This window comes from Oncorhynchus tshawytscha, linkage group LG25 (assembly GCF_018296145.1).
Source record: "Oncorhynchus tshawytscha isolate Ot180627B linkage group LG25, Otsh_v2.0, whole genome shotgun sequence".
Taxonomy (NCBI): Eukaryota; Metazoa; Chordata; class Actinopteri; order Salmoniformes; family Salmonidae; genus Oncorhynchus; species Oncorhynchus tshawytscha.
In genome coordinates, this window is record NC_056453.1 from 2,342,328 (window position 1) to 2,368,645 (window position 26,318).

General features: G+C 41.7%; 1 protein-coding gene across 3 annotated transcripts in view; it reads left to right on the forward strand.

Moving 5' to 3' along the window:
• The first annotated feature begins 462 nt into the window (after positions 1-462).
• Positions 463-26,318, forward strand: part of LOC112224062 (nebulin-related anchoring protein) — a 91,201-nt gene continuing 65,345 nt past the window's right edge. For all 3 annotated transcript variants that reach the window (XM_024387348.2, XM_024387349.2, XM_042305885.1), the window contains exons 1-12: positions 463-696; positions 1,171-1,265; positions 2,254-2,335; positions 8,024-8,131; positions 8,819-8,926; positions 9,114-9,209; positions 9,308-9,415; positions 9,612-9,719; positions 12,537-12,644; positions 14,450-14,566; positions 16,123-16,227; positions 21,260-21,367. In XM_024387348.2, coding sequence (XP_024243116.1) covers positions 631-696; positions 1,171-1,265; positions 2,254-2,335; positions 8,024-8,131; positions 8,819-8,926; positions 9,114-9,209; positions 9,308-9,415; positions 9,612-9,719; positions 12,537-12,644; positions 14,450-14,566; positions 16,123-16,227; positions 21,260-21,367 — 1,209 coding nt within the window. In that variant the 5' untranslated portion in view covers positions 463-630. The remainder of the gene's footprint in view (positions 697-1,170; positions 1,266-2,253; positions 2,336-8,023; positions 8,132-8,818; positions 8,927-9,113; positions 9,210-9,307; positions 9,416-9,611; positions 9,720-12,536; positions 12,645-14,449; positions 14,567-16,122; positions 16,228-21,259; positions 21,368-26,318) is intronic.

Consider the following 26,318-nt stretch of genomic DNA (forward strand, 5'->3'; position numbering starts at 1 on the left):
TTCAGTTTGTCAGTGATGTGTACGCCGAGGAAGCTTTCCACCTTCTCCACTGCGGTCTCATCGATATGGATAGGGGGGGTGCTCCAGGCCCGGACTCGGGCATGGCTAACCATGGAAATCCTTCCAATCTTCACCAAGTTAGGTAAATGTGCTTTTAGTTTAAAGTTGGTGGAGTTGGTGCCTCTAGGGAAATTCAGGCGGATGTTTGAGGGCCTTTTTACTGTTTTGCTTTTTGTGTTTTGTGTAATTGATGTGTATATAGATACTGCATATACAGTATAGTGTAATTGTTGTTTTTTGATGTATTCATGAAGGGCTCATCTGCGAAAGAGACTGTGGTCCCAGCATGACTCTCTGATTAAATGAAGGTTAAATAAAAAAGACATTTAAAAGGGGGTGGGTCCTCCTGGGTCCTGGTGTCTTGTAACAGACAGGGTTGATCTGTCTGTCACAATTGAGAGCTAAGTTTATCATTGCCAGAGGCACTACTACCAGAAACTGTCTAGGAGATCCTGCCTCTCTTTACTGCTGCCTGGGCTTTTGCTCTCTCTTGGGGCTAATATTCACTTCACTCAAGCTACCTTTTAGTTTTTTTCCTGAGTACTTTGGGTAAGGGGAAAGGTTACGAAGATGCAGTCCTGCGCCAGGTGTGGGTTTGTGGTGTACCCAGCGGAGAAGATCAATTGTATTGATCAGGTAAGACAGAGTTACTCCCATACTTTACCTCTAGTTGGATTTCAACTCTATATCTGACATGGTATTGTTGTCTTCTTTTTTTAAGCCCATAACCATGTGTGTGAGGTGTATAATTTTGTTTCAAAGTAGACTTGTTTAAGACTACCAAGAATCACTCTGTGACCCTGATTTCGCCTTCTAAAAGGTTAAGGCAAAGAATGAATTTAACATATTCATCATCTGACTGCTATTGCTCCTTCATAGTTCATACTGTCAAAGTGGCATGGTTTGCGTATTCAAGGACAGTTGAGCAACATTGTGAGCAAGTATAAAATCGTAGTCTCTTGGTCTATGATGTCAGACATCCATTTAGGTCAATTCAAAGCACTCTTCACTGTGTTTCTTTACAATAACTTAGATTGGAGTCATAATTCCTAGATCAGAACCCAGGATTTTATGTGTGTAACACACTTGTGTTTTTTCCCCTTTTCTCAGAACTGGCACAAAGCATGCTTTCACTGTGATGTCTGTAAAATGGTGCTCACAGCCAAGAACTTTGTTAGCCACAAGAAGCGGCCATACTGCTCTGTGTAAGTAGAAAGGTGTTATTTCACTTTTTTACTGAGGTTTCTTTCACTATTTAGGGAATTTATAGGGATAGTTCCCTCCAAAATCAAAGTTTGTTACGCGTTTTCAGACCTCAACAGTGGTCTATGAGTCCACATCCCTCGCCATCGGTGTAGATAAAGCCCTTTGCCTCAATCCCAAATGAATGGGGAAATTAGGCACTGAATGAAATGAGGAAGCTGTTTGGATGATAGTACTTTAAAGTACTATGATTGTTGTCATTTGAGTCATTCCACCAACAAAAAAAACGTTTGAATTCAACATTCTGTCATAAAGAGCACATGTTCAACTTTATATAATAAAAAATCTAGCCTGTCTCTCTATGGGTAAAAGGGTTGACATATGCTTGAACTACTCAGTTTCCCCACCACAAAACACCAGTAAATGCACAAAAAGTATAGAACCAGCTCACCTGCTTTTACATTATGTTTTGACTATTTATTCAATGCATCTTTTGAAAAAATATTTGAATAGGAATAGTTTCACCATATTAAAATAAGAGTGCAGTTCACGTAACAGGGTGGACCTTAAAATGAGGGACAGACATATGTGAATCACTAATCACATGAAATAAATAATCATCTTCAGAAATGACTTTCTCAAAACAACAAAAATAACTAGGGCTTTACAATGATGTTGAGAAATCTTGTGGTTAATCTTGTGCCACAATTCTTTATTCATATAAAAAATAGGATTTATTGAATTCTCCATGTGGTCTATTTTAAAGGGCACTTCATTTAATGTGACAGGCTTTTAAAATGCAATATTGGTGCACAAGTATGCAAAACGCAGTCATTTTGTTGAATGACCCATTCAGCATCTTTAGCGTTCTAGTCCCATGTCACTGGAATTGTATTTGTAAATGGCTACGAGTATGGACTAAACCAAAAGTGAGATTCTTAAAAATTCTTAAAATGGGTTGATGATGACCTCTCACCTTTAATCCCTCAGACACAATCCAAGAAACAATATGTTCACCAGTGTCTATGAGACCCCCATCAATGCCAAGAAGCAAGCCATTGCCAGCAGTGAGGTGAGTCAGCAATGATGTCACACCAACATGCAGCAAAAGTCCCAGTTACTGGGTCTAGATGTATCAGGAATCAAGAAGTTGTTTTTTTAGACTTCGCATGCAGGACCTTGTATTCTACTTCAACATGGCTATTGAACTTGACATGTGTGTGTCATTATTCTAGAATAGCAGTTTGAAACAGCTCCCCCTCCTCCACTCAAGTGACAGTGGAACTTAGGTGTGCTGGGCTTGAAATTACTCAATGACTCTCACCGCACATTTCACATGAGTTAGTCATTCACTGTAGTCATCGCGCATGGTATTGTGGAAGTATGACTACATGATTACACCGGTGTACACACAGCATGTGGCATTGTGAATAATGGTATTCATTCTGATTGTTACGGCTCACGAGTTGATACATAGATAGACATAAATAGACACCATGGAGGATGTTGGTTCGGTAATGTAATGGAAGTGTAAAGGACGTCACACTGATGGCTTGTTGTAATTTTGAAAAAACTGCTATCCAGTAATGAAGCTAATTTCAATGTTTTGTATTCCCATACTTGACCGAAACCAGAGACAGCAGTATGCAGATTAGTTTATTTTCGTTTTTTGTTGTGTTTTTTATAGTTGATGTATTGTAACCTGTATTCTTGCAGTGAAGGAAGAAATATGTTTTTGACCTACTGGTAGCCCTGTATTTGATTTAGTAGGGCTCAATAATCCTAAACAGTCGTTTTGATAGAATTGAGAACGTTAACCTGCATTATGCTGTTCTAAACAGAAGGGGTTTCTCCTTTATACTGGTCTTTTTGTTCCAGAATATAACAACCAGTTACTAAAAAGAGCGACATGTAGCCACTGCATTTTACCCGCTGTGGAACTTTCAAAGTGTGGAGGCTGCAAATAGTGTGTTCACATGGAGCCACTGCATTTTACCCGCTGTGGAACTTTCAAAGTGTGGAGGCTGCAAATAGTGTGTTCACATGGAGCCACTGCATTTTACCCGCTGTGGAACTTTCAAAGTGTGGAGGCTGCAAATAGTGTGTTCACATGGAGCCACTGCATTTTACCCGCTGTGGAACTTTCAAAGTGTGGAGGCTGCAAATAGTGTGTTCACATGGAGCCAACATGATATAGGCAAATAAACTGTACATTTATTATGCTTGTCAAAGAGAAATGCAGTTTCCCCTCTTTATGAAAGAAAGAGAGTCGTAAGACATAAACTGAACAAGTTCCACAGACACAGTGACTAACAGAAATGGAATAATGTGTCCCTGAACAAAGTAAGCATTTCACTGTAAGGTCTACACCTGTTGTATTCTGCGCACGTGAGAAATAAACTTATATTTGATTTGATTTCGGAGAGCTTTGGGCCCATGTTGACAGCATAGGTTTGGAATGGTGTGCATGACTATCTATTTCTGTGGCTGTGACAGAGACACGGCATCCCTTGCTGCCCTAGTTTATGTTTCAGGAGGTTAAAATTATACCTTCAGAAAACAGCCTCTCCTCGCCTCCTCTCCAACACCCTCAGCACTCCACCTGTCCCTGTCTGTCTGCATGTCTGGTCTGAATGTCTGTCTGGCACTCAGTCTCCCTTCAGCTTTTTTTGCCTTTGTTAGTCATAGAATATTGCCATGGCTAACATTCCTGCTAGCAAGACTTCATTGATTAAAATAAACTCGGCAAAAAAAGAAACGTCCTCTCACTGTCAACTGTGTTTATTTTCAGCAAACTTAACATGTGTAAATATTTGTATGAACATAACAAGATTCAACAACTGAGTCATAAACTGAACAAGTTCCACAGACACAGTCACTAACAGAAATGGAATAATGTGTTCCTGAACAAAGGGAGGGGGGGGTCAAAATCAAAAGTAACAGTCAGTATCTGGTGACGCCACCAGCTGAATTAAGTACTGCAGTGCATGTCCTTCTCATGGACTGCACCAGATTTGCCAGTTCTTGCTGTGAGATGTTACCCCACTCTTCCACCAAGGCACCTGCAAGTTCCCGGATATTTTGGGGGGGAATGACCCTAGCCCTCACCCTCTGATCCAACAGGTCCCAGACATGCTCAATGGGATTGAGATCCGGCCTCTTCGCTGGCCATGGCTGAACACTGACATTCCTGTCTTGCAGGAACACAGAACAAGCATTGTAACCTGTATTCTTGCAGTATGGCTGGTGGCATTGTCATGCTGGAGGGTCATGTCAGGATGAGCCTGCAGGAAGGGTACCATATGAGGGAGGAGGATGTCTTCCCTGTAATGCACAGCGTTGAGATTGCCTGCAATGACAACAAGCTCAGTCCGATGATGCTGTGACACACCGCCCCAGACCATGACGGACCCTCCACCTCCAAATCGAACCCGCTCCAGAGTACAGGCCTCGGTGTAAAGCTCATTCCTTTGACGATAAAAGCAAATCCGACCATCACCCCTGGTGAGACAAAACCGCGACTCGTCAGTGAAGAGCACTTTTTGCCAGTCCTGTCTGGTCCAGCGACGGTGGGTTTGTGCACATGGGCGACGTTGTTGCCGGTGATGTCTGGTGAGGATCTACCTTACAACAGGCTTACAAGCCCTCAGTCCAGCCTCTCTCAGCCTATTGCGGACAGTCTGAGCACTGATGGATGAATTGATTCCTGGTGTAACTGGGGCAGTTGTTGCCATCCTGTATCTGTCCCACAGAGGTGATGTTCGGATGTACCAATCCTGTGCAGGTGTTGTTACACGTGGTCTGCCACTGCGAGGACAATCAGCTGTCCATCCTGTCTCCCTGTAGCGCTGTCTTAGGCGTCTCACAGTATTCACATACTAGCTCAGTGCTTTCTGTAGTGGTGGGGCAAGCCAGCAGAAAATACGGAGCGTCGCACCGTGATTGGCTCAGGGTTCACTCATGGGGACACTACTTCACCGCCAAGTCTAAGGGTAGAGCTAGAAAATTCAAGCCCCTTGGGTGCTGCCATAGAGTTAAATGTGACCGACCGGCTCAAATCGGTCTTATGTAGCAAAATTTGAAATTGTGTTTTTTACATTGGATAAAAGTAGAGACTCAGAGCTACAAAACTGTATATCATACACTACAGTTGAGGAACAATGGGAAAGTAATTTTGCTTTGAAAGTTGATAAACTTGTAAACTCACTTTTGAGAAAATGGCCTTGAATGTTTTGGTACTACTATTGGAGCACCCTTTTTGTCTACACCCATTCAGCATCGTTCACACACTCTTAAGCTTTAGCCCCGCCCATCTCTTTAAGGGTCGATCTGAAACTGTGCTCGCAGATTGTCTGTTTGTAAATTCAGATTCAGTTTCACTCTCGGAGTGTTCAGAGCACACACTGGACGCTCTGGTCGATGAGTAGGGTTGATCAGAACGTCCTGACCTCATAACAGCAGTCAAGCACCCAAGCTAACTGGTTAACATTGACTAGCTTGCTAGCTACTTCCAGACACAAACCCCAATCTGACAATTTTACTTGACCTAGCAGAGCTGGTTAGGCTGTTTTCATGTTATCCAGAGCAATGGTGACTGGAACTGTGCTGCTGGCAACAATTACGATTTTTTGCAGACTTTTACTGTCACCGGCCATAATCAACGGGTGTTGAGCTTTCGTAAAACCACCAGTTATTCTGCGCTCTGGCACACTCAGATGAGAGTCTTTTGTTAAGACATGCAGCTAGCTAAGTAAACAATGAACCATAATCCCAACTCATGACGCTACGACACTGCATGAATCTGCAGGTAGCTAACCAACCAGGTTCAATGTTAGCTAGCTAACATTAGGCTATAACTGGTCAAGCAAATGGCTCTGAGATACAAATAATGAGATCATACACGTAATGTTTGCTAGCGAGCCAGCCAGCTAACGTTGGCTAGCTAGCTAACCGTACACTACCTTGAAATGAAAAGACTTTATGACAAAATTAGAAATGTGTAATATCTGAAAATGGACAAAAGGAACACCTACGTGAGAATACTGTTCATTGACAACAGCTCAGCGATCAACACCATAGTGCCCTCAAAGCTCATCACTTAGCTAAGAACCCTGGGACTAAACAACTCCCTCTGCAACTGGATGACACAACAGTGGTAGGCCTGATCACCGGCAACAATGAGACAGCCTACAGGGCGGAATCAGAGACCTGGCATTGTGTTGACAGGAAAACAACCTCTCCCTCAACGTGATCAAGACAAAGGAGATAATCATGGACTACAGTAAAAGGAGGGCCGAGTACGCCCCCATTCTCACCAACGGGGCTGTAGTGGAGCCGGTTGAGAGCGTCAAGTTCCTTAGTGTCCACATCACCAACAAACTAACATGGTCTAAACACAACAAGACAGTCTTGAAGAGGGCATGACAAAGCCTATTCCCCCTCAGGAGACTGAAAAGATTTTGCATAGGTCCTCAAATCCTCCAAAAAATTCTACAGCTGCACCATCGAGAGCATCCTGACTGGTTGCATCACCACAGAGGGTAGTACATCACTGGGGCCAAGCTTCCTGCCATCCAGGACCTCTATACCAGTCGGTGTCAGAGGAAGGCCCTAAAAATGGCCAAAGACTCCAGCCACCCTAGTCATAGACTGTTCTCTCTTCTACTGCATGGCAAGCAGTACCAGAGTGTACCAGGCTTCTTAACAGCTTCTACCCCCAAGCCACAGCTAATCAAATGGCTTCCGGAACTATTTGCAGCACGCATATATTTTTACGTTGTTGTTATTCTCTGTTTATTATCTATGCATAGTCACTTCACCTCTACCTACATATTACCTCAATTACCTCGACTAACCGGTGCCCCCGCACATTGACTCTGTACTGGTACCCCCTGTATAATAGCCTTGCTACTGTTATTTCATTGTTGCTCCTTAATATTTTGTTATTTTTCTATTTTGTATTTTATTAATACATGTATTACTTCAGTTTATTGAAGTGGGGGTGGTGGTATGATCTTTGTGCATCTTTCTTACTGATAATTATTAATGATTGATTCATGATTATCCATTGTATCACGTTTCAGGTGTGACCCAGATGCAGACAGTGTCAAAGAAACAAAAGTTTATTTCTAAAACAGGGGCAGGCAAACGACAGGTCAAAGGCAGGCAGGGGTCAGTAATCCAGAGAGGGTGCAAAGGCTCCAGAATGCCAGACAGTCTCAGGGCAGGCAGGGGTCAATAATCCAGTTAGGTGAGGTAAGATACCAAACAGCAGGCAGGCTCAGGGTCAGAGCAGGCAGAAGGGTCAAAACCGGGAAGGACTAGAAAACGGGAGCAAGAAACAGGCATGAGCAGGGGAACAAATGCTGGTAGGTTTCACGAACCAAACGAACTGGCAACAGACAAACAGAGAACACAGGTAGAAATACACAGGGGATAATGCGGAAGATGGCCGGCACCTGGAGGGGGTGGAGACAAGCACAAAGACAGGTGAAACAGATCAGGGTGTGACACATAGCATCTACATGAATGTACAAGTGTTCAGAAACATATTATATTCTTACTTACGATAAAATTGACTCCCAAGACAGTATTCACCATTCGGTTCCTATTGGGCAAAACAAAACGCAACCAAAACAAACTTCTTTTGAGAACCACTACCTGAACAGTTAGCTAACTAACTCATTGATCCTGCTTTCTGGAACCACACCCAATATAATGAGAGTCCTTAGTTGATTCTGTGTGCATTGTGATTCAACAGCAGGACTATCAGGCTAAGTTTGAGGAGCAGCAGACCTACTCGTACTCAGGCACCATCACCAACCAGGAGATTGTCAGCGTGACACAGGCCCAAAAGACCATCAGTGATGTGAGTATCTTCCTTATTTGTATAACAAACACAAGGTTGGACCAAGTCTGAAGAGTAGATATAAAACATGATAAAATAAAAAAAAGTGATTCATTTTGAACTGAATTTCAAAAAGCAACATAGGGAAACATAACACAAAAACACATATGATAAAACACATAACAGAACAAAATACTTTTGATGTACATTAAATTGTCTAAAATGGCCCACGTGATTACTAAAAATGGAGTACAACTGCATTTGCCCTCCTATTAAACAAACAGATTTTGCTATACAATGCAGCTACAGATGTACAGGTAGGTGCTAAATATAGATGAGTACAATATGTATTCGATCGTAAGTGGAGTACAAAAGGGGACATGAAGAAAAATTGACACAATTTACCTCTGTGGCTGACACCTCCCATATTCTACATGCTAAGACTGGAGGCTCCCTGGCCAGTGATGTAAGCACAGAACAACCAACCAACATGAAAACAACCCCCAGACAAACCTACACATACCGTTATCATAGTTATACACACACAAATACCCCCACCCTGTCAAATTTGCCCATTTCAAATGGTTCATAATGACACAGAAAACACGTAGTTGTGGCATAGGAAACGTTCCTGTACTTGTTATTCAGTAGTGGTCTGACCGTGTTTGTGTTATAAAGTTTGGGGGCATACTTTCTCCCTGATGACAGGTCAAATACACTGAGGAATATGAGCAGAGTAAAGGAAAAAGCAGCTTATCCACCATGATCACACCAGGATACCAGATTTCCAAGAAACCAAATACCTTGCCCAGCAGCGTAAGTGCAGCTCCCTCTATAGGGGCAGAACAGTACTTCGGGAGGCAGGTAGTGTGACCATAAAATAACCAGTTGATTTCAGCTCATGACATTAGCTGTAATTATTATACATTTTATTATTACAGTGTTATAGTGTGTTATGAGGGTGCAACTAATATGTTAACATTTTTGTTTCTCTGTTACTCAGGCGGAGTACAATAAAGGAGAGGAGAAAGTGTCAAAATATTCCTCCATAGCCAAAACCCCTGAAGTGCTTCTGGCCAAAAGCCAAGGACAGATCAATGTATTTATTACAAACCCTACTCAATCTGATTTATGCTTTCCTCCAAATGCAATTATGTCACTTTTCGTGTGTCCATGACATAGTATTTTCCCTCCCAGTATGTCTACACTGAAGAGTATGAACAGCAGTTGGGTAAAGGCAGTTTCCCCGCACATCTCACTCCTGGCTACCAAGTTTCAAAGAAAGCCACAGAGATGGCCAGTGGTGTGAGTAGAGGACACACACACACACACACACAGACACACACAGACACACACACACACACACACACACAGAAAGATGCTCACACAAACTGATGCTCACACACACAGAAAGATGCTCACACAAACTGATGCTCACACATACAAATGCAAATTCATACGCATACAGTACACTAATGTTGACACTGTGATCATATCTTAGGTGAAGTACCGTCAGATGTATGAGCAGGAGATGAAGGGAAAGGCCACCTCAGATGCTGGGGCAGCAGAATTCGCTTCTGCCAGAGAAAATGCTGGGAACTTCAGCCAGGTGAAAACAACTGGGGCATAGAATACATTGCAAGTTGGGGGGATTTTTCACACCTAGCCGAGCTATTAGACTATCCTTTTGTAAATTGATATATTTGTAGGGGTTGATGCATTTTTTGTTAGGGCAAATCTGGTCTGTGATATTGAGTTAGAAATGTAAAACCTTAGAGAGAAAAATATATATCTGTTCTTAATTCATGGCGTGGTTTCTTTTTAGCCAAATGTTGAATAGAGATGCAGACGTATTAATTAGTACATGGAGGATAAGCGGAATAATATACTGTCTGTACTCAAAAAAACAATTAGGCTAAATAAATGGATATTATTTGTTGGGTAACCGATTGGCTCTCAGAACTAATTAATAGGAGCCTTCTATCTTCAATATAATCATTAATTCAGAGGGTTAAACCCATAGGTGTTAGGCCTGCAGTAAATTCAAATAGATTACCAGGTTCATTTTTCATTAGGTTATAATAATTCATGCCTTCTGGGAATGTTATGAAGTCTAAAAGTTATGGGTGGAGTTCGAAATGTGGCTGTCAGAAGTATTACAATGTCAGCCTTTAAATGCTTCATTATCAAATGATTGAATGTGCGTGTGGGCGACAGAGAAAAACAAAATGGTGCAGCTTGAGGCAATGTGGCAGAGAGTGATGCGGGCGTTGGAGATGGAGATGGGCGTGTGAGCAGGTGTGAGCAGGTGGATCTGGACAGGTGTGATGTAGTTGTCGTTTGTATATGTATGTTTTGCATTGTCTAAAAATATTAAATAAATTCCTACAAAAAAATAGGGAAAAATGTAAAGCTTGCAACACACATCTGATTATTCATTATGAATAGGATTTATTTCATTTACATTCTTCATTGTAACCACAATGTCACAAATAATTGGTCACACACAACATGAGCAGATTAACTTGTTCCAAACAATAAAAACATTTCTTGATTTTGATCCAAAGCCACGAATGAGTGAGTCACTCAACTTTATGCTGACAAATCCTTGCTGGACTCTTTCATTCCGTTTTTTCTTCACATCAGCAAATAAGGACCGCGTTTCAGAAACTCACTTTACATAGAGGGGCTATCACTCTTTCACACTTTGGTAAAAAAAAAAGCCAGTTTGTTATTTAGAATGATTTATTTCTGTTTTTAGAGGGAGAGAAACCAAAAGCCCACCGTGCCTATTTTTAGAAAACCGTCAGTCGACATGTCAAGTGTAATTGCACCATTGTATTTACCCAAGTTCTCTCTCAACTCCAGAACTACCCGCCAGCTATTTTTTTGCTGTTGCCTGATGCAGGGCTCTAGTGCCAGAGAAGAGAGACTCTCGGACTGAAACATTCACACCTCCATTAACTTACAAAAATATAGTCAGGATAGTGCCACAGTCTACACTATTGATAGATCAGCGTTCTAACTCCCCCTTGTGATAGAGTGGTGCAATGACAGAATGAATGGGGCAATCTGCCCCAAATGGTCGCGGAATAACTCAAAACTTTTAAAGGAAAAACCACTATACATCCAATCCTCGCAGATCAGCGAGCTAAGTGGAATTTGATTTTGTATTGCCATTGCTACTCCCCCTTACATTTTTTTCCCAGCAGGGGATCGATAAGGCCATATAATTATTATTAACAGATTTTTTTTGTTTTTTGTGTGAGGCGAGTGAGCAAATTGTATATTTTTAAGTAGACCCTCTTGTTAAAAATACTATAGCCTCCTTAGTTCAACACCTAGCGACCTAACCAAGAGATTTTAGCCTCTTGGCGAGGATGTTCAGCCAACATCTGAGAGGAAGTTATGTATCTGTTAACTGGAAGCTTAAGTACATTATTTTTTCTATAATAATGCAATTTTTCAATACAACTTCAACATTTTTCGGATGTATTTTTTTTCCTTTCTGAGAAAAGTGAAGAGGGAGACCTGTGAAACGTTCAATTACATTTGAAATGCGTAATTGATTATAGGGCCGCAAGTTCAATTCTACTGGTAGTGGTTTCATTGATAAATAAAACTACTAAAGTATCTTATCTCCAAAGAGGACTGATAGTTGTTTAACTTTACAATGCCTCTCAGAAAGACAACAACCCACAACACTCTTCCAGATTGGTATAAATTGGTCTGGCTCCAAACTTAAGTGGAAAAGTAGTTTTTTTCCAACACAAATTGTCCTTACAATGAGTAGCCGATATCTTATATCTTCACAGACATGGTTGTTGTACTGTTTGAGATTCTTTAATGCCTTAGAGATGCCTAATTATTTAAACTTCCAGTTGTTTTCACTTTCCAACCAAGCTTTCCCTATATCCGATAGTCTTTTTTTATTTAATCAATATTCTTCGGATTGTAGTTGTCACTATTTGATATGATTGTATGTATGCAAAAGTAGGTGCAACCCATCGGCTCTGAAGTGGGTGAAACAGAGCCATACCTGGATGATGCTGGTACCTAGCTAGACAGAACATTTTCTCTTGCCTGCCAAAAAGATCGCTATGCACATAATGCTTCGGGATTAGGTTTGGTGTCGATATGTCAGACAGTGACATGAGTTTAGAATACTAGGTGAGTTTGACGGCAGTGTGTGCGTGTATTTATACCCTTATATCATATGCTGAATTGTTGTAGCACTGTACATATTATATGACAACAACAGGGTGTGCAGACATTTCCATACCAACACAACAATACTCAGTTCAAGTAATCAAGGTCTTATGAATCAAATGTGTTTGTTCTCCCAGAACAAAAGTCTGCCATACTCTCCCTGTTCCCATTCTATCTATAGTATCAACTGTGTGCTGATGTGTGTTCCTCCTTGCAGATTGCCTACACTGAAGAGTACGAGCAGCAGAGAGGGAAGGGCAGTTTCCCAGCCATGATCACTCCTGCCTACCAGCTTGCCAAGAAAGCCCAGGCCCACGCCAGTGATGTGAGTAGTGTCCCTGCTGAACAAGTATGCTCCTCCCCTTTAGGGGTGTCTGTTGCACAAAGTGGTATTGTGGGTGGATTAATTAGGTTAAACTCCTCCGCTTTAGGGGTGTCTGTTGCACAAAGTGGTATTGTGGGTGGATTAATTAGGTTAAACTCCTCCGCTTTAGGGGTGTCTGTTGCACAAAGTGGTATTGTGGGTGGATTAATTAGGTTAAACTCCTCCGCTTTAGGGGTGTCTGTTGCACAAAGTGGTATTGTGGGTGGATTAATTAGGTTAAACTCCTCTGCTTTAGGGGTGTCTGTTGCACAAAGTGGTATTGTGGGTGGATTAATTAGTTTTAACTCCTCTGCTTTAGGGGTGTCTGTTGCACAAAGTGGTATTGTGGGTGGATTAATTAGGTTAAACTCCTCTGCTTTAGGGGTGTCTGTTGCACAAAGTGGTATTGTGGGTGGATTAATTGAGGTTAAACTCCTCTGCTTTAGGGGTGTCTGTTGCACAAAGTGGTATTGTGGGTGGATTAATTAGGTTAAACTGCTCTGCTTTAGGGGTGTCTGTTGCACAAAGTGGTATTGTGGGTGGATTAATTGAGGTTAAACTCCTCTGTTGCTTTTGTGGGTGTGTCTGTGTCTGTGCACAAAGTGGTATTGTGGGTGGATTAATTAGGTTAAACTCCTCTTTAGGGGTGTCTTTAGGGGTGTCTGTTTAGCACAAAAGTGGTATTGTGGGTGGATTAATTAGGTTAAACTGCTCTGCTTTAGGGGTGTCTGTTGCACAAAGTGGTACTGTGGGGGGATTAATTGAGGTTAAACTCCTCTGCTTTAGGGGTGTCTGTTACACAAAGTGGTATTGCGGGTGGATTTATTGAGGTTAAACTCCTCCGCTTTAGGGGTATCGGCTGCACAATGTTTTATTGTGAGTGAATTTATTGGGGTGAAAAGTTGTATTGTGTTTACAACGTTGTATACAACTTTGTGCAGTAGACACCCCTAAAGCGGAGGAGCATATGTTGGAGTATGTGGGTGAATTAATTTTCAATAAGGAAACGCAATTGACAGACAGTCTGATATCTATCTAATTTTGGAGCTGTATAGTCACTATGGATTGGACAATATATTGAGGAATCTAGTAAAGAGAGAGGATAGTTTAAAGGGATCCCTCCTTCTATTCTTGAAAGTAATCACTGATATGCCATGACTATATTTGTGAAAACTATGTAATTCAGTGGTTCTGTGATTACTTCAATGAAGGGAGAAAGGAAAGATGCATTTCAAACACATTTTCTGAATAGGTCCAGGAATTCTCAAAACTCACAATAAGTAGGCATTTCACTGCAGGGTCTACACCTGTTGTATTCAGCATTTCACTGCAGGGTCTACACCTGTTGTATTCAGCATTTCACTGCAGGGTCTACACCTGTTGTATTCGGCGCATGTGACAAATACAATTTGATTTGATCAAATTCATCCGTCACCTTGTCTGGTGTTGCCGGGTGGAATTTCAGGTCATGGTCACAGGGATAAGTAGCGTTCCCCGTGACTCTCACCAAGAATCCTGTGCTGTCATGTTCCAAACTCTCCACAGACCAAATTAGACTGTGTGTGTGTGTGAGTGAGAGAGCATGCGCGCATGTGTGTGATTCGCAGTTGTGTGTGCCTGTGTGTTTGTTGCCGATTGTGTACAGCATGTATGAAGATGCGCTCATAGACAAGTTATACAATCTAACAGATGGGAATGTGTGACCAAGGATTCTTCCGCTCTTTTTTAGTCTTTCTCTGCTTCTCTTTCCATTTTTAACCCCCCAGTTGAAATACAAGAAGGACCTGAATAAGATGAAGGGCTCATCCCACTTCCACAACCTGACCAGTGAGGACAACCTGGCCCTGAAGAGCGCCCGCAAAATCAACAAGATCGTCAGCGAGGTGAGATAGACCTGAGAAATGAGAGCAAAAAATGGGGGCAAAAAGATGGAAAGGTTGTGGGCAGAGGAGGGACCAAGTCTTTTTTTTTTACAAGTGAGTTTCAAGTCCCAAACTTTGAGTTTCGAGTCCTAAACAAGTCATAATGTGCTCTTCACCAAATGTAATACCATTTCATATTTTAACAAGCGTAATAATTAGTGTATTACATTTACGCAAATCATGAATGCTTTAAAATATATATATTTATTACTTTCCAAATAAACATTATATTTCCATGAGAAAGACCCCCGCTATGGGGCGCAATCGGGCGATGTAGGCTTGTACACAATCCCCCAACCTTCTCTCTCACACACAGCAGTAACATCAGCCAGTTATAGCTCAATCTTGGGTGCAATGATCACGCTCCCGCACTGACTGACTGTGTGGAGGCTCATTGACTTAATATTACGTTAGCCTACACGCTACACAAGCAAAGTTATGTATAGCTGTTGGCTATATTAGCCACGACTTACCGTTCTTTGTGCAGCTTCAAATGTCGAACAAAGTTGGAAGTTGTTGCGCCTCCGTCTGTAGTTTTCTTCCCGCATCTTTTACAAGTTGCAATCGGTTTTGGTTGAGTACAGCGTAGTCTTTATATCTGAAAATAATCATTTTGGGTATCATCTTTCCAAGGGCTCTGACTGAATTCACCCACCGACGTTCCGTTGCACTGCCACCTGCAGCTTTTTCTCAGCTGGCACAATTTGATTGGCTGCTGTCCGATTCAAACTGTAATCCGTTAAATGAAGAGCTGATGAGCTGCACACTTTTTTTTAATAGCATCATTTTAATATTTGGGCTTGGGGAGGGTATCAAGTCAGGTAGAGTCAAAAGGCTCAAGTCCAAGTTAAGTCACGAGTCATTGGTGTTAAAGTCAAAGTCGAGTCTGACTCGAGTTCAAGTCATGTGACTCTAGTCCACACCTCTGGTTGTGGGTATATAAATGTAGTGCACACCTCTGGTTGTGGGTATATAAATGTAGTGCACACCTCTGGTTGTAGGTATATAAATGTAGTGCACACCTCTGGTTGTAGGTATATAAATGTAGTGCACACCACACGAAAAATGAAGATAAAAAAAGAAACAGAAGAGGACAAAATAATAACAAAAGTCCACTTATTTGCATTGCCATGTTCCACAATCATTTACATAGTGTCCCAAATTTGATGTCCGCTCGGCCCTATGGACTTAACTTAGCTCCACGGGCAGGGAAAGGTAATTCAATTTGTCTTTGAGCACGTTGATAAATGCCTCACGTTAGTTGGAGCATCTATTCTGAACCATTTCTCCTCTTATAAATCATCTTGACAAATTCTTCTGTGGAGGTCAATGGTCAGGAAAGTCTCTGCAGGGGGCAGATTTATACAGTGACATCATCCATACACATTCCTTAGAGGTTAAGCTTAGGGCGTCGGGATCGAGCTCAGAGACACATTTGGGATTCAAGTTTGCTTAATTGTCTGTTTGACTGTGATGGAACACCTATTGTAATGTGTGCTCTGTTTTCTCCCTGGCAGGTTGAGTACAAGAAGGACCTTGAGAACACTAAAGGCCACAGCATCAACTACTGTGAGACGCCCCAGTACAAGAATGCATCCAAGGCTGCCAAGTTCAGCAGTGATGTGAGGAATGCATGAGCAACACGGCAGATGCATTTGCAAAGATGCTTTTCATATGGTGTTGCTACTACATTAGTTGAAGCACTAGCTAAGCATTGCCAAAGTGTCATAGTTTAAGATTTAAACTAAAAAATAGATTGTCGAGTATGGAGTATGGGGAATGAGTATGTAATAGATGCTAGAATGGTTCGTAAATGGAAACATATAACCAAATACTCTAAATAGCAGATGTGAGCTAGTTAGCACTAGTAACCATCGTGGGTGATGTCATCCTCCCTGAGACCTGAAGTAGTGTCGTCCTTGCACAAACCTAGACCATGGTTTTGATAGTGGTAGGCACGCTAGCTTTGGGAGCACAACGTGTCATTGTGGATGGTGGTTCTGCCGGAAAGGCACGGAACTCATAGATCACAAATATTTTTTATTTTACCCTTATTTTACAAGGTAAGTTGACTGAGAACACATTCTCATTTACAGCAACGACCTGGGGAACAGGGGAGAGAAGGGGGGATGAATGAGCTTCCTTTTGGAAGCTGGGAATGATTAGGTGGCCATGACGGTATGAGGGTAGGGCTGTGGAGGTCACAACAATTTGTCAGCTGGTGATTGTCAAGCAAATAACTGCCGGTCTCACGGTAATTGACAGGTTATTAACATCAACACATTTAGCATCTCCTGTCTTCCACGCACAGCCTAAAAGCCACTGATGCAGGCCTTTGGAACTTCTACATTTTAAAAAGTATAATAAATGCATGTAATATAGCCTACACATCACAATAAATCTAAATATTTATTTTAGACAGGTCTAAAGAAACATGATATGAAGAAAATATAGTCTATTTCAGAAAAACAGAATAGCATACACTGAGTTGTCCTTATGTTAGGCCCCGAACTGGCAATGCCAAATGGAATACAATTGAACATAGCTGAATAAAATAGAAAGGATATTTTGTCCAAATGATTTGAGGGAGTGAGCACATGAGGGTCTTCTGTGTTGATAGGTTAACAAAGAAACAGGCCCTCCTATATGCTTATTTTAGAGTTATGTAACATTAGTTGTGATAAAAATGTTGGGCTATATGTTTTGATTTTTAATACATTCTAAGGCTGCATGATGTGACTCTAATAATGATTAGAAAAATGTTGCATGAAAGTCATTAGCTGTGCTTCATTTTTTGCACAAGGCTTTACACACTTCATCAGTCTCTCATTCATAATTTGACAAGCACTTGATAATGCCTTGAATTTCCCAGCTGCATCCCCTTTGTGAGGCTATAATGCCCCCTAAAAAATCCATGCCTTTTGCGCCCAGTGGCCGTTGTGCCCTTGGGCTGAGTATAATAATTATAATTCCCTTCTCCCGGCTGCATGCTGAAGCTCCTCTCACTCACATGGCTCTCCTTCACGTGATCGGGTCTTTCTCGCATGCTACAAGTAAAGACAGACACATTGGAGACAACTGCGCGCGTCCTTATCCAATTCCCGAGGCGCATATTGAAGATATTGGAAAAACTGTCCACGTTGAATTTTCATCAGCCAATTTTACAGCCAATCATCGTCAGATAATTAGGCCTAACGAACAGCAAAAGCACTAGCCTATGTCAATCTACTATCCCACATAGTACAAAAGTTGACCTATTCTGTGCAAGAAATATACAGTGCTTTCAGACCCCATGACTTTTTACACATTTTGTTACGTTACTGCCTTATTCAAAGAAAATAAAGAATTTCCCTCATCACATCAATCTACACACAATACCCCATAATGACAAAGGAAAAAGGTTTTGACATTTTTGCAAATGTATGAAAAATTAAAAACGGAAATATCACATTACATATATAAGTATTCAGACCCTTTACTCAGTACTTTGCTGAAGCAACTTTGGCAGTGATTACAGCCTCGAGTCTTCTTGGGTATGATGCTACAAGCTTGGCAGACCTGTATTTGGGAAGGTTCTCCCATTCTTCTCTGCAGATCCTCTCAAGTTCTGTCAGGTTGGACGGGGAGCGTCCAACTACTTTCAGGTCTCTCCAGAGATGTTCGATCGGGTTCAAGTCCGGGCTCTGGCTGGGTCACTCAAGCATATTCAGAGACTTGTCTTGAAGCCACTCCTGCATTGTCTTGGCTGTGTGGTTAGGGTCGTTGTCCTGTTGGAAGGTGAGCCTTTACCCCAGGAGCTCTGTCAGAGTGACCATTGGGTTCTTAGTCACCTCCCTGACCAAGGCCCTTCTCCCCCGATTGCTCAGTTTGGCCTGGCAGCCAGCTCTAGGAAGAGTCTTGGTGGTTCCAAACTACTTCCATTTAAGAATGATGGATTCCACTGTGTTCTTGGGGACATTCCCTGCTCCAGAAATGTTTTGGTACCCTTCCCCAGATCTGTGCCTCGACACAATCATGTCTCGGAGCTCCACGGACAATTCCTTCAACGTTATGGCTTGGTTTTTGCTCTGACATGCACTGTCAACTGTGGAACCTTTTTATAGACAGGTGTGTGCCTTTCCCAATCATGTCCAATCAATTGAATTTACCACAGGTGGACTCCAATTAAGTTGTAGAAACATCTCAAGGATGATCAATGGAAACAGGATGCACCTGAGCTCAATTTAGAGTCTCATAGCCTAGAGTCTGAAAACTTATCTAAATAAGTTATTTCAGTTTTTAAATGTTTATACATTTGTAGAAAGGTTTTCGCTTTGTCATTATGGGTATTGTGTGTAGATTGATGAGGAAGTTTTTTATTTAATCAAGGTGTCTGAATATTTTCAGAAGGCACTGAATATTCCAAACATAGTCTGGGACAGTTGTGGGATGCAAATAGATCCCAAATCAATACAACCACTAGCAGCAAAAAAAAACTGTTTTAAGCAATGAGCCTGACGCAATAGATCAGAACATTTAGCTTAAAATGCTGATGAACTATTAGGCTATTTCTTCACATGTAAAGCGGATTATTGTGCATCATTTTAAGAAGTCGTTTGTCCACTTTAGTGTTTTGATACTATGGGCTAGGCTACATAAGGTGTGTGACTATGATTTGAAAAACTAGGAAAAAAATCATGCCTGTTTCTTGCCTTAAACTGGGCATCATTCACAAGTGATAATATATCATTAATAAGTGATAGGCTAATATTGTCACCCATCAAACTATTCTTGATTCAATCTTGTTTTTTCATGTAAAATAAATCATATATGTGTGAAATTTGTTTTGCACCTGTCTCAAAACAGTGTCAGGGGGAAAAATATACACTTAAGATGTAGATGTCCTAACCGACTTGCCAAAACTATAGTTTGCCCTCTGACGAACCATCCCCAACTGAGTCTGTAATACCAACATGTTTCAAGCAGACCACCATAGTCCCTGTGCCCAAGAACACTAAGGTAACCTGCCTAAATGACTACTGACCTGTAGCACTCATGTCTGTAGCCATGAAGTGCTTTGAAAGGCTGGTCATGGCTCACATCAACACCATTATCCCAGAAAGCGTAGACCCACTCCAATTTGCATACCGCCCCAACAGATCCACAGATGATGCAATCTCTATTGCACTCCACACTCCACACTTCCCTTTCCCACCTGGACAAAAGGAACACCTATGTGAGAATGCTATTCATTGACTACAGCTCAGCGTTCAACACCATAGTGCCCTCAAAGCTCATCACTAAGCTCCCTCTGAAACTGGATCCTGGACTTCCTGACGGGCTGCCCCCAGGTGGTAAGGGTAGGTAACAACACATCCGCCACGCTGATCCTCAACACGGGGGCCCCTCAGGGGTGCGTGCTCAGCCCCCTCCTGTACTCCCTGTTCACTCATGACTGCATGGCCAGGCACGACTCCCACACCATCATTTATTTTGCCGATGACACAACAGTAGTAGGCCTGATCACCGACAACGACGAGACAGCCAGAGACCTGGCCGTGTGGTGCCAGGACAACAACCTCTCCCTCAACGTGATCAAGACAAAGGAGATGATTGTGGACTACAGGAAAAAGAGGAGCGAGCATGCCCCCATTCTCATCTATAGTGGAGCAGGTTGAGAGCTTCAAGTTCCTTGGTGTCCACATCACCAACAAACTAACATGGTCCAAGCACACCAAGATAGTCGTGAAGAGGGCACGACAAAGCCTATTCCCCCTCAGGAAAGTAAAATGATTTGGCATGGGTCCTCAGATCCTCAAAAGATTCTACAGCTGCAACATCGAGGGCATCCTGACTGGTTGCATCACTGCCTGGTATGGCAACTGCTCGGCCTCCGACCGCAAGGCACTACAGAGGGTAGAGCGAATGGGACCAAGTACATCACTGGGGCCAAGCTCAGTGCCATCTAGGACATCTACACCAGACGGTGTCAGAGGAAGGACCTAAAAATGGTCAAATACTCCAGCCATCCTAGTCATAGATCGTTCTCTCTGCTACCGCATGGCAAGTGATACCATAGTGCCAAGTCTAGGTCTAAGAGGCTTCTAAACAGCTTTTACCCCCAAGCCATAAGACTCCTCAACACCTAATCAAATGGTTAGCCAGACTATTTGCATCCCCCCCTCGTTTACACCGCTGCTACTCTCTGTTGTTATCATCTATGCATAGTCACTTCAATAACTGTGCCCACATGTACATATTTCCTCAACTAACTGGTGTCCCCGCACATTGACTCTGTACTTTTCTGTATTTTAATGCTGCTCATTAATTATTTTTTACTTTTATTTCTTATTCTTTTCCATATATATATATATATTTAATATACTGTATATATTAACTGCATTGTTGGTTAGGGGCTTGTAAGTAAGCATTTAACTGTAAGGTCTACACCGGTTGTATTCAGCGCATGTGACTAACAAAATTAGATTTGATTTGTGTGGGCCAAATATAGGCCGGTCCGGTATGGACTTCTGTGGACGTTGAAATCAATGCCGGTCCGGACCAAAAATAAAAAAATAAACTAAAAAAACACTGGTCCGGACAGAAAGAAAAAAAGACGTTCATGGATGTCGCCCTCAGTGGGGTCAAAGAGTGACATTTTATATTTTCCTACAGAACAAGTACAAGGAGAAGTATACCAACCACATGAAAGGGCACTATGAAGGCTCTGAGATGGACAAGAATGCTGTACACGCTATGAACGTCAGAAAGCTGGCAAGCAATGTAAGACTTTCTTTGTTTTTACTCTGAACTAATACACTACATGACCAAAAGTATGTGGACACCTGCTCCTCGAACATCTCATTCTAAAATCATGGGCATTAATATGAAGTTGGTTCCCCCTTTCCTACTATAACAGCCTACACGCTTCTGGGAAGGCTTTCCACTGGATGTTGGAACATTATTGCAGAGACTTACTTCCATTTAGCCACAAGAGCGTTAGTGAGCTCGGGCACTGGAAAAGTTAAGGTAGATGTACCATTTTAAAAACATTACAATACATTCATTTCAGAATTCACAACACACTAAGTGTGTGCCCTCAGGCCCCTACTCCACAAGCACATATCTACAACACAAAATCCATGTGTACTTGTGTATTTATATGTATGTGATCGTGTGTGTATGCATGTTTCTGTGCCTATGTTTGTGTTGCTTTACAGTCCCCACTGTTCCATAAGGTGTATTTTTATCTGTTTTTAAAATCTGATTTGACTGCTTGCTTCAGTTACCTGATGTGGAATAGTGTTCCATGTACTCATAGCTCTATGTAGAACTGTGTGCCTCCCATAGTCTGTTCTGGAGTTGGGGACTGTGAAGAGACCTCTGGTGGCATGTCTTGTGGGGTATGCGGGTGTCTGAGCTGTGTGCTAGTATTTTAAACAGAGCTCGGTTCTTTCAACATGTCGATACCTCTCATAAATACAAGTAGTGATGAAGTTAATCTCTCCTCTACTTTGAGCCAGGAGAGATTGACATGTATATTATTAATGTTTGATCTCTGTGTCCATCCAAGGGACAGCCGTGCTGCCCTGTTCTGAGCCTATTGCAATTTTCCTAAGTCCCTCTTTGTGGCACCTGACCACACGACTGAACAGTAGTCCAGGTGTGACAAAACTAGAGCCTGTAGGACCTGCCTTGTTGATAGTGCTGTTAAGAATGCAGAGCAGTGCTTTATTATGGACAGACTTCTCCCCATCTTAGCTACTGAGAGTTTACAATCCAGGGTTACTCCAAGCAGTTTAGTCACCTCAACTTGCTCAATTTCCACATTACTTATTAGAAGATTTAGTTGATGTTTAGGGTTGAGGGAATGATGCCAACTGTAAAGGTCAGGGCTCTGTGTATGCCGATCAAGTTCTTCCACACCAATCTCAACAAACCATTTCTGTACGGACCTCGCTTTGTTGTTGGGGGAATTGTCATGCTGAAAAAGGAAAGGGCCTCCCCCAAAGTTGGAAGCACAGAATCATCTAGAATGTCATTGTATGCTGTAGCGTTACGATTTCCCTTCACTTGAACTAAGGGGCCTAGCCCGAACCATGTAAATTAGCCCCAGACATTTATTCATCCTCCACCAAACTTTACGGTTGGCACTATGCATTCTGGCAGGTAGCGTTCTCCTGGCATCCTCCAAACCCAGATTTGTCCGTCAGACTGTCAGATGGTGAAGCATGATTCATCACTCTAGAAAACATGTTTACCTTAGTAATTAAGTTACTTAATAATATATTATTTGTATCAATAACTGTAGCATGTGGTATCTATTTAAACAGTCTACCATGTATTAAAACAGTCTTTTAAAAATATTTTTATCCGGTGCCTTCAGAAAGTATTCATACCCCTTGACTTATTCCACATTGTTGTATTACAGCCTAAATTCAAAATGGATTAAATCCATTTTTTTCTCACCATCTACACACAATACCACATATTGACAAAGTGAAAACATTCTTCCAAATGTATTGAAAATGAAATACAGAAATATCTAATTTACATAACTATTCACACCCCTGAGTAAATCCTTTGTCGAAGCACATTTGGTGTCTTTTTGGGTCAGCCTCTAAGAGCTTTGCACACCTGGATTGTACAATATTTGCCGATTATTCTTTTTAAAATTATTCAAGCTCTGTAAAGTTGATTGTTGATCATTGCTAGACTGACATTTTCAGGTCTTGCCATAGATTTTCAAGCCACTTAAATGAAAACTGTAACTATGCCACTCAGGAACATTCAGTGTTGTCTTGGTAAGCAACTCTAGTGTAGAATTGGCTTTGTGTTTTAGGTTATTGTCCTGCTGAAAGGTGAATTTTTCTTCTCGTGTCTGTTGGAAAGCAGACAACCAGGTTTTCCTCTAGGATTTGGTCTGTGTTTATAAGCTGTATTCCGTTTCTTTTTACACCCCCCCCCCCAAATCCCAAGTCCTTCCCGATGACAAGCATACCCATAACTTGATGCAGCCAGGCACCATGCTTGAAAATATTAAGAGTGGTACTCAGTGATGTGTTGTGTTGGATTTGCCCTGCACATAACACTTTGTATTCAGGACAAAAAAGTATATTTCTTTGACAGATTTTTTTGCAGTAATACTTAAGTGCCTTGTTGCAAACAAGATGAATGTTTTGGGATATTTTTTATTCTGTACAGTCTTCCTTCTTTTCACTCTGTCATTTAGGTTAGTATTGTGGAGTAACTACAATGATGTTTATCCCTCCTCAGTTTTCTCCAATCACAGCAATTAAACTCTATTGCTGTTTTAAAATCAGTACTGGCATCATGGTGAAATGCCTGAGCAGTTTGCTTCCTCTCTGGCAACTGAGTTAGGAAGGAAAGCCTGTATTTTTGTAGTGATTGATACACAATACAAGCCTAATTAATAACTTCACCCACTCATCGCTCAAAGGCATATTCAGTGTATTTTTATCTCACATATCTATCAATCGGTGCCCTTCTTTGCGAAGCATTGAATAACCATCCTGGTCTTTGTGCTTGAAATTCACTATTCGATTGAGGGACCTTACAGATCTTATAGGGTACGGAGATGGGGAAGTCATAAAAAAATAATGTTAACAACTATTGAATGATTCCATGCAACTTACAGTTGCATGGACGTCAGAAGTTTACATACACTTAGGTTGGAGTCATTAAAACTCGTTTTTCAACCACTCCACAAATTTCTTGTTTACAAACTATATTTTTGGCAAGTCGGTTAGGACATCTACTTTGTGCATGAAACAAGTAATTTTTCCAACAATTGTTTACAGATAGATTATTTAACTTATAATGGTTCATCCTTGGGAGTAATTTCCAAACGCCTGAAGGTATGACATTCATCTGTACAAACAATAGTACGCAAGTATAAACACCATGGGACCACGCAGCCATCATACCGCTCAGGAAGGAATGCGTTCTGTCTCCTAGAGATGAACGTACTTTGGTGCGAAAAGTGCAAATCAATCCAGAACAACAGCAAAGGACCTTGTGAAGATGCTGAAGGAAACAGGTACAACAGTATCTCTATCCACAGTAAAATGAGTCCTATATCGACATAACCTGAAAGGCCACTCAGCAAGGAAGAAGCCACTGCTCCAAAACCGCCATAAAAAACAGACTACGGTTTGTAACTGCACATGGGGACAAAGATCGTACTTTTTGGAGAAATGTCCTCTGGTCTGATGAAACAAAAACATAACTTTTTGGCCATAATGACCATTGTTATGTTTGGAGGAAAAAGGGGGATGCTTGCAAGCCGAAGAACACCATCCCAACCGTGAAGAACGGGGGTGGCAGCATCATGTTGTGGGGGTGCTTTGCTGCAGGAGGGACTGGTGCACTTCACAAAATAGATGGTATCATGAGGCAGGAAAATTACGTGGATATATTGAAGCAACAGCTCAAGACATCCGTCAGGAAGTTAAAGCTTGGTCGCAAATGGGTCTTCCAAATGGACAATGACCCCAAGCATACTTCCAAAGTAGTTTAAATATGGCTTAAGGACAACAAAGTCAAGGTATTGGAGTGGCCATCACAAAGCCCTGACCTCAATCGTATTTGAACATTTGTGGGAAGAACTGAAAAAGTGTGTGCGAGCAAGGAGGCCTACAAACCTGACACCAGCTCTATCAGGAGGAATGGCCCAGAATTCACCCAACTTATTGTGGGAAGCTTGTGGAAGGCTACCCCAAACATTTGACACAAGTTAAACAATTTAAAGGTAATGCTACTAAATACTACCTGAGTGTATGTAAACATCTGACCCACTGGGAATGTGATGAAAGAAATAAAAGCTCAAATAAATCTCTACTATTACTCTGACATTTCACATTCTTAAAATAAAAGTGGTGATCCTAACTGACCTAAGACAGGGAATTTTCTTTGTTACCGGCAGACGTCATCAGAGCGGTCAGACGTCATCAAAGAGCACAACAGGACACTGTACTGTCTACACTCGGTTTGTTGTTTACATTAAAACGTTTTCATTAAGTCGATTTTAATCCAAACTAAAGTTTTGTTACAAAGGATTCCACAACGCGGTTAGCCTTTACGGCTGGGACTGCAAGTTTGTGTTCCTTTTTTTTGCGTGGATTCTGCGAGTGCTAGCTGGCTGTACTACAGAAACATTGTCGTGGGAAAGACTCATTGTTATCTTTTCGTAAAACAACTAGTTGCAGTAAAGAGACAATCTGGATACCAAGCAGATCCTGAGGGAATCGACGAGTACCAACAGCTTTACGCTATGGAAAAACAACATACTCCTTCATGGAAAGATCCGACCGCTTCACAAAATAACTTTAACCGACAAAAAAACAAACAGATGAATCTACAGACATGGACGATTTACTTACCAGTGAGGTGGAGACTAGTTCTCTGGCTGGAATCCATGCAACAATAGAACAATTTTGTGAGGAGGTAGCAGGGCTGAGAGGGAGTTCGGAGTTCAGCCAGAGTGAAATTCTCAAGTTCCAAAGAGAAAACAAGACACTCACAGCCAAGGTAAAAATACACGATTCCAACATGGATTGTCTACTCAGGGAAAACAGGGTGATGAAGGAGTCGTTACTAGACATACAAAGTCGTAGCATGCGTGAAAATATTTTTTTTCTGTTATTCCTGAGGACACATCCAATAATCCAGAGGGCGCGATCAGAGAATTCATGCAATCCGCCTTGAAACTTCT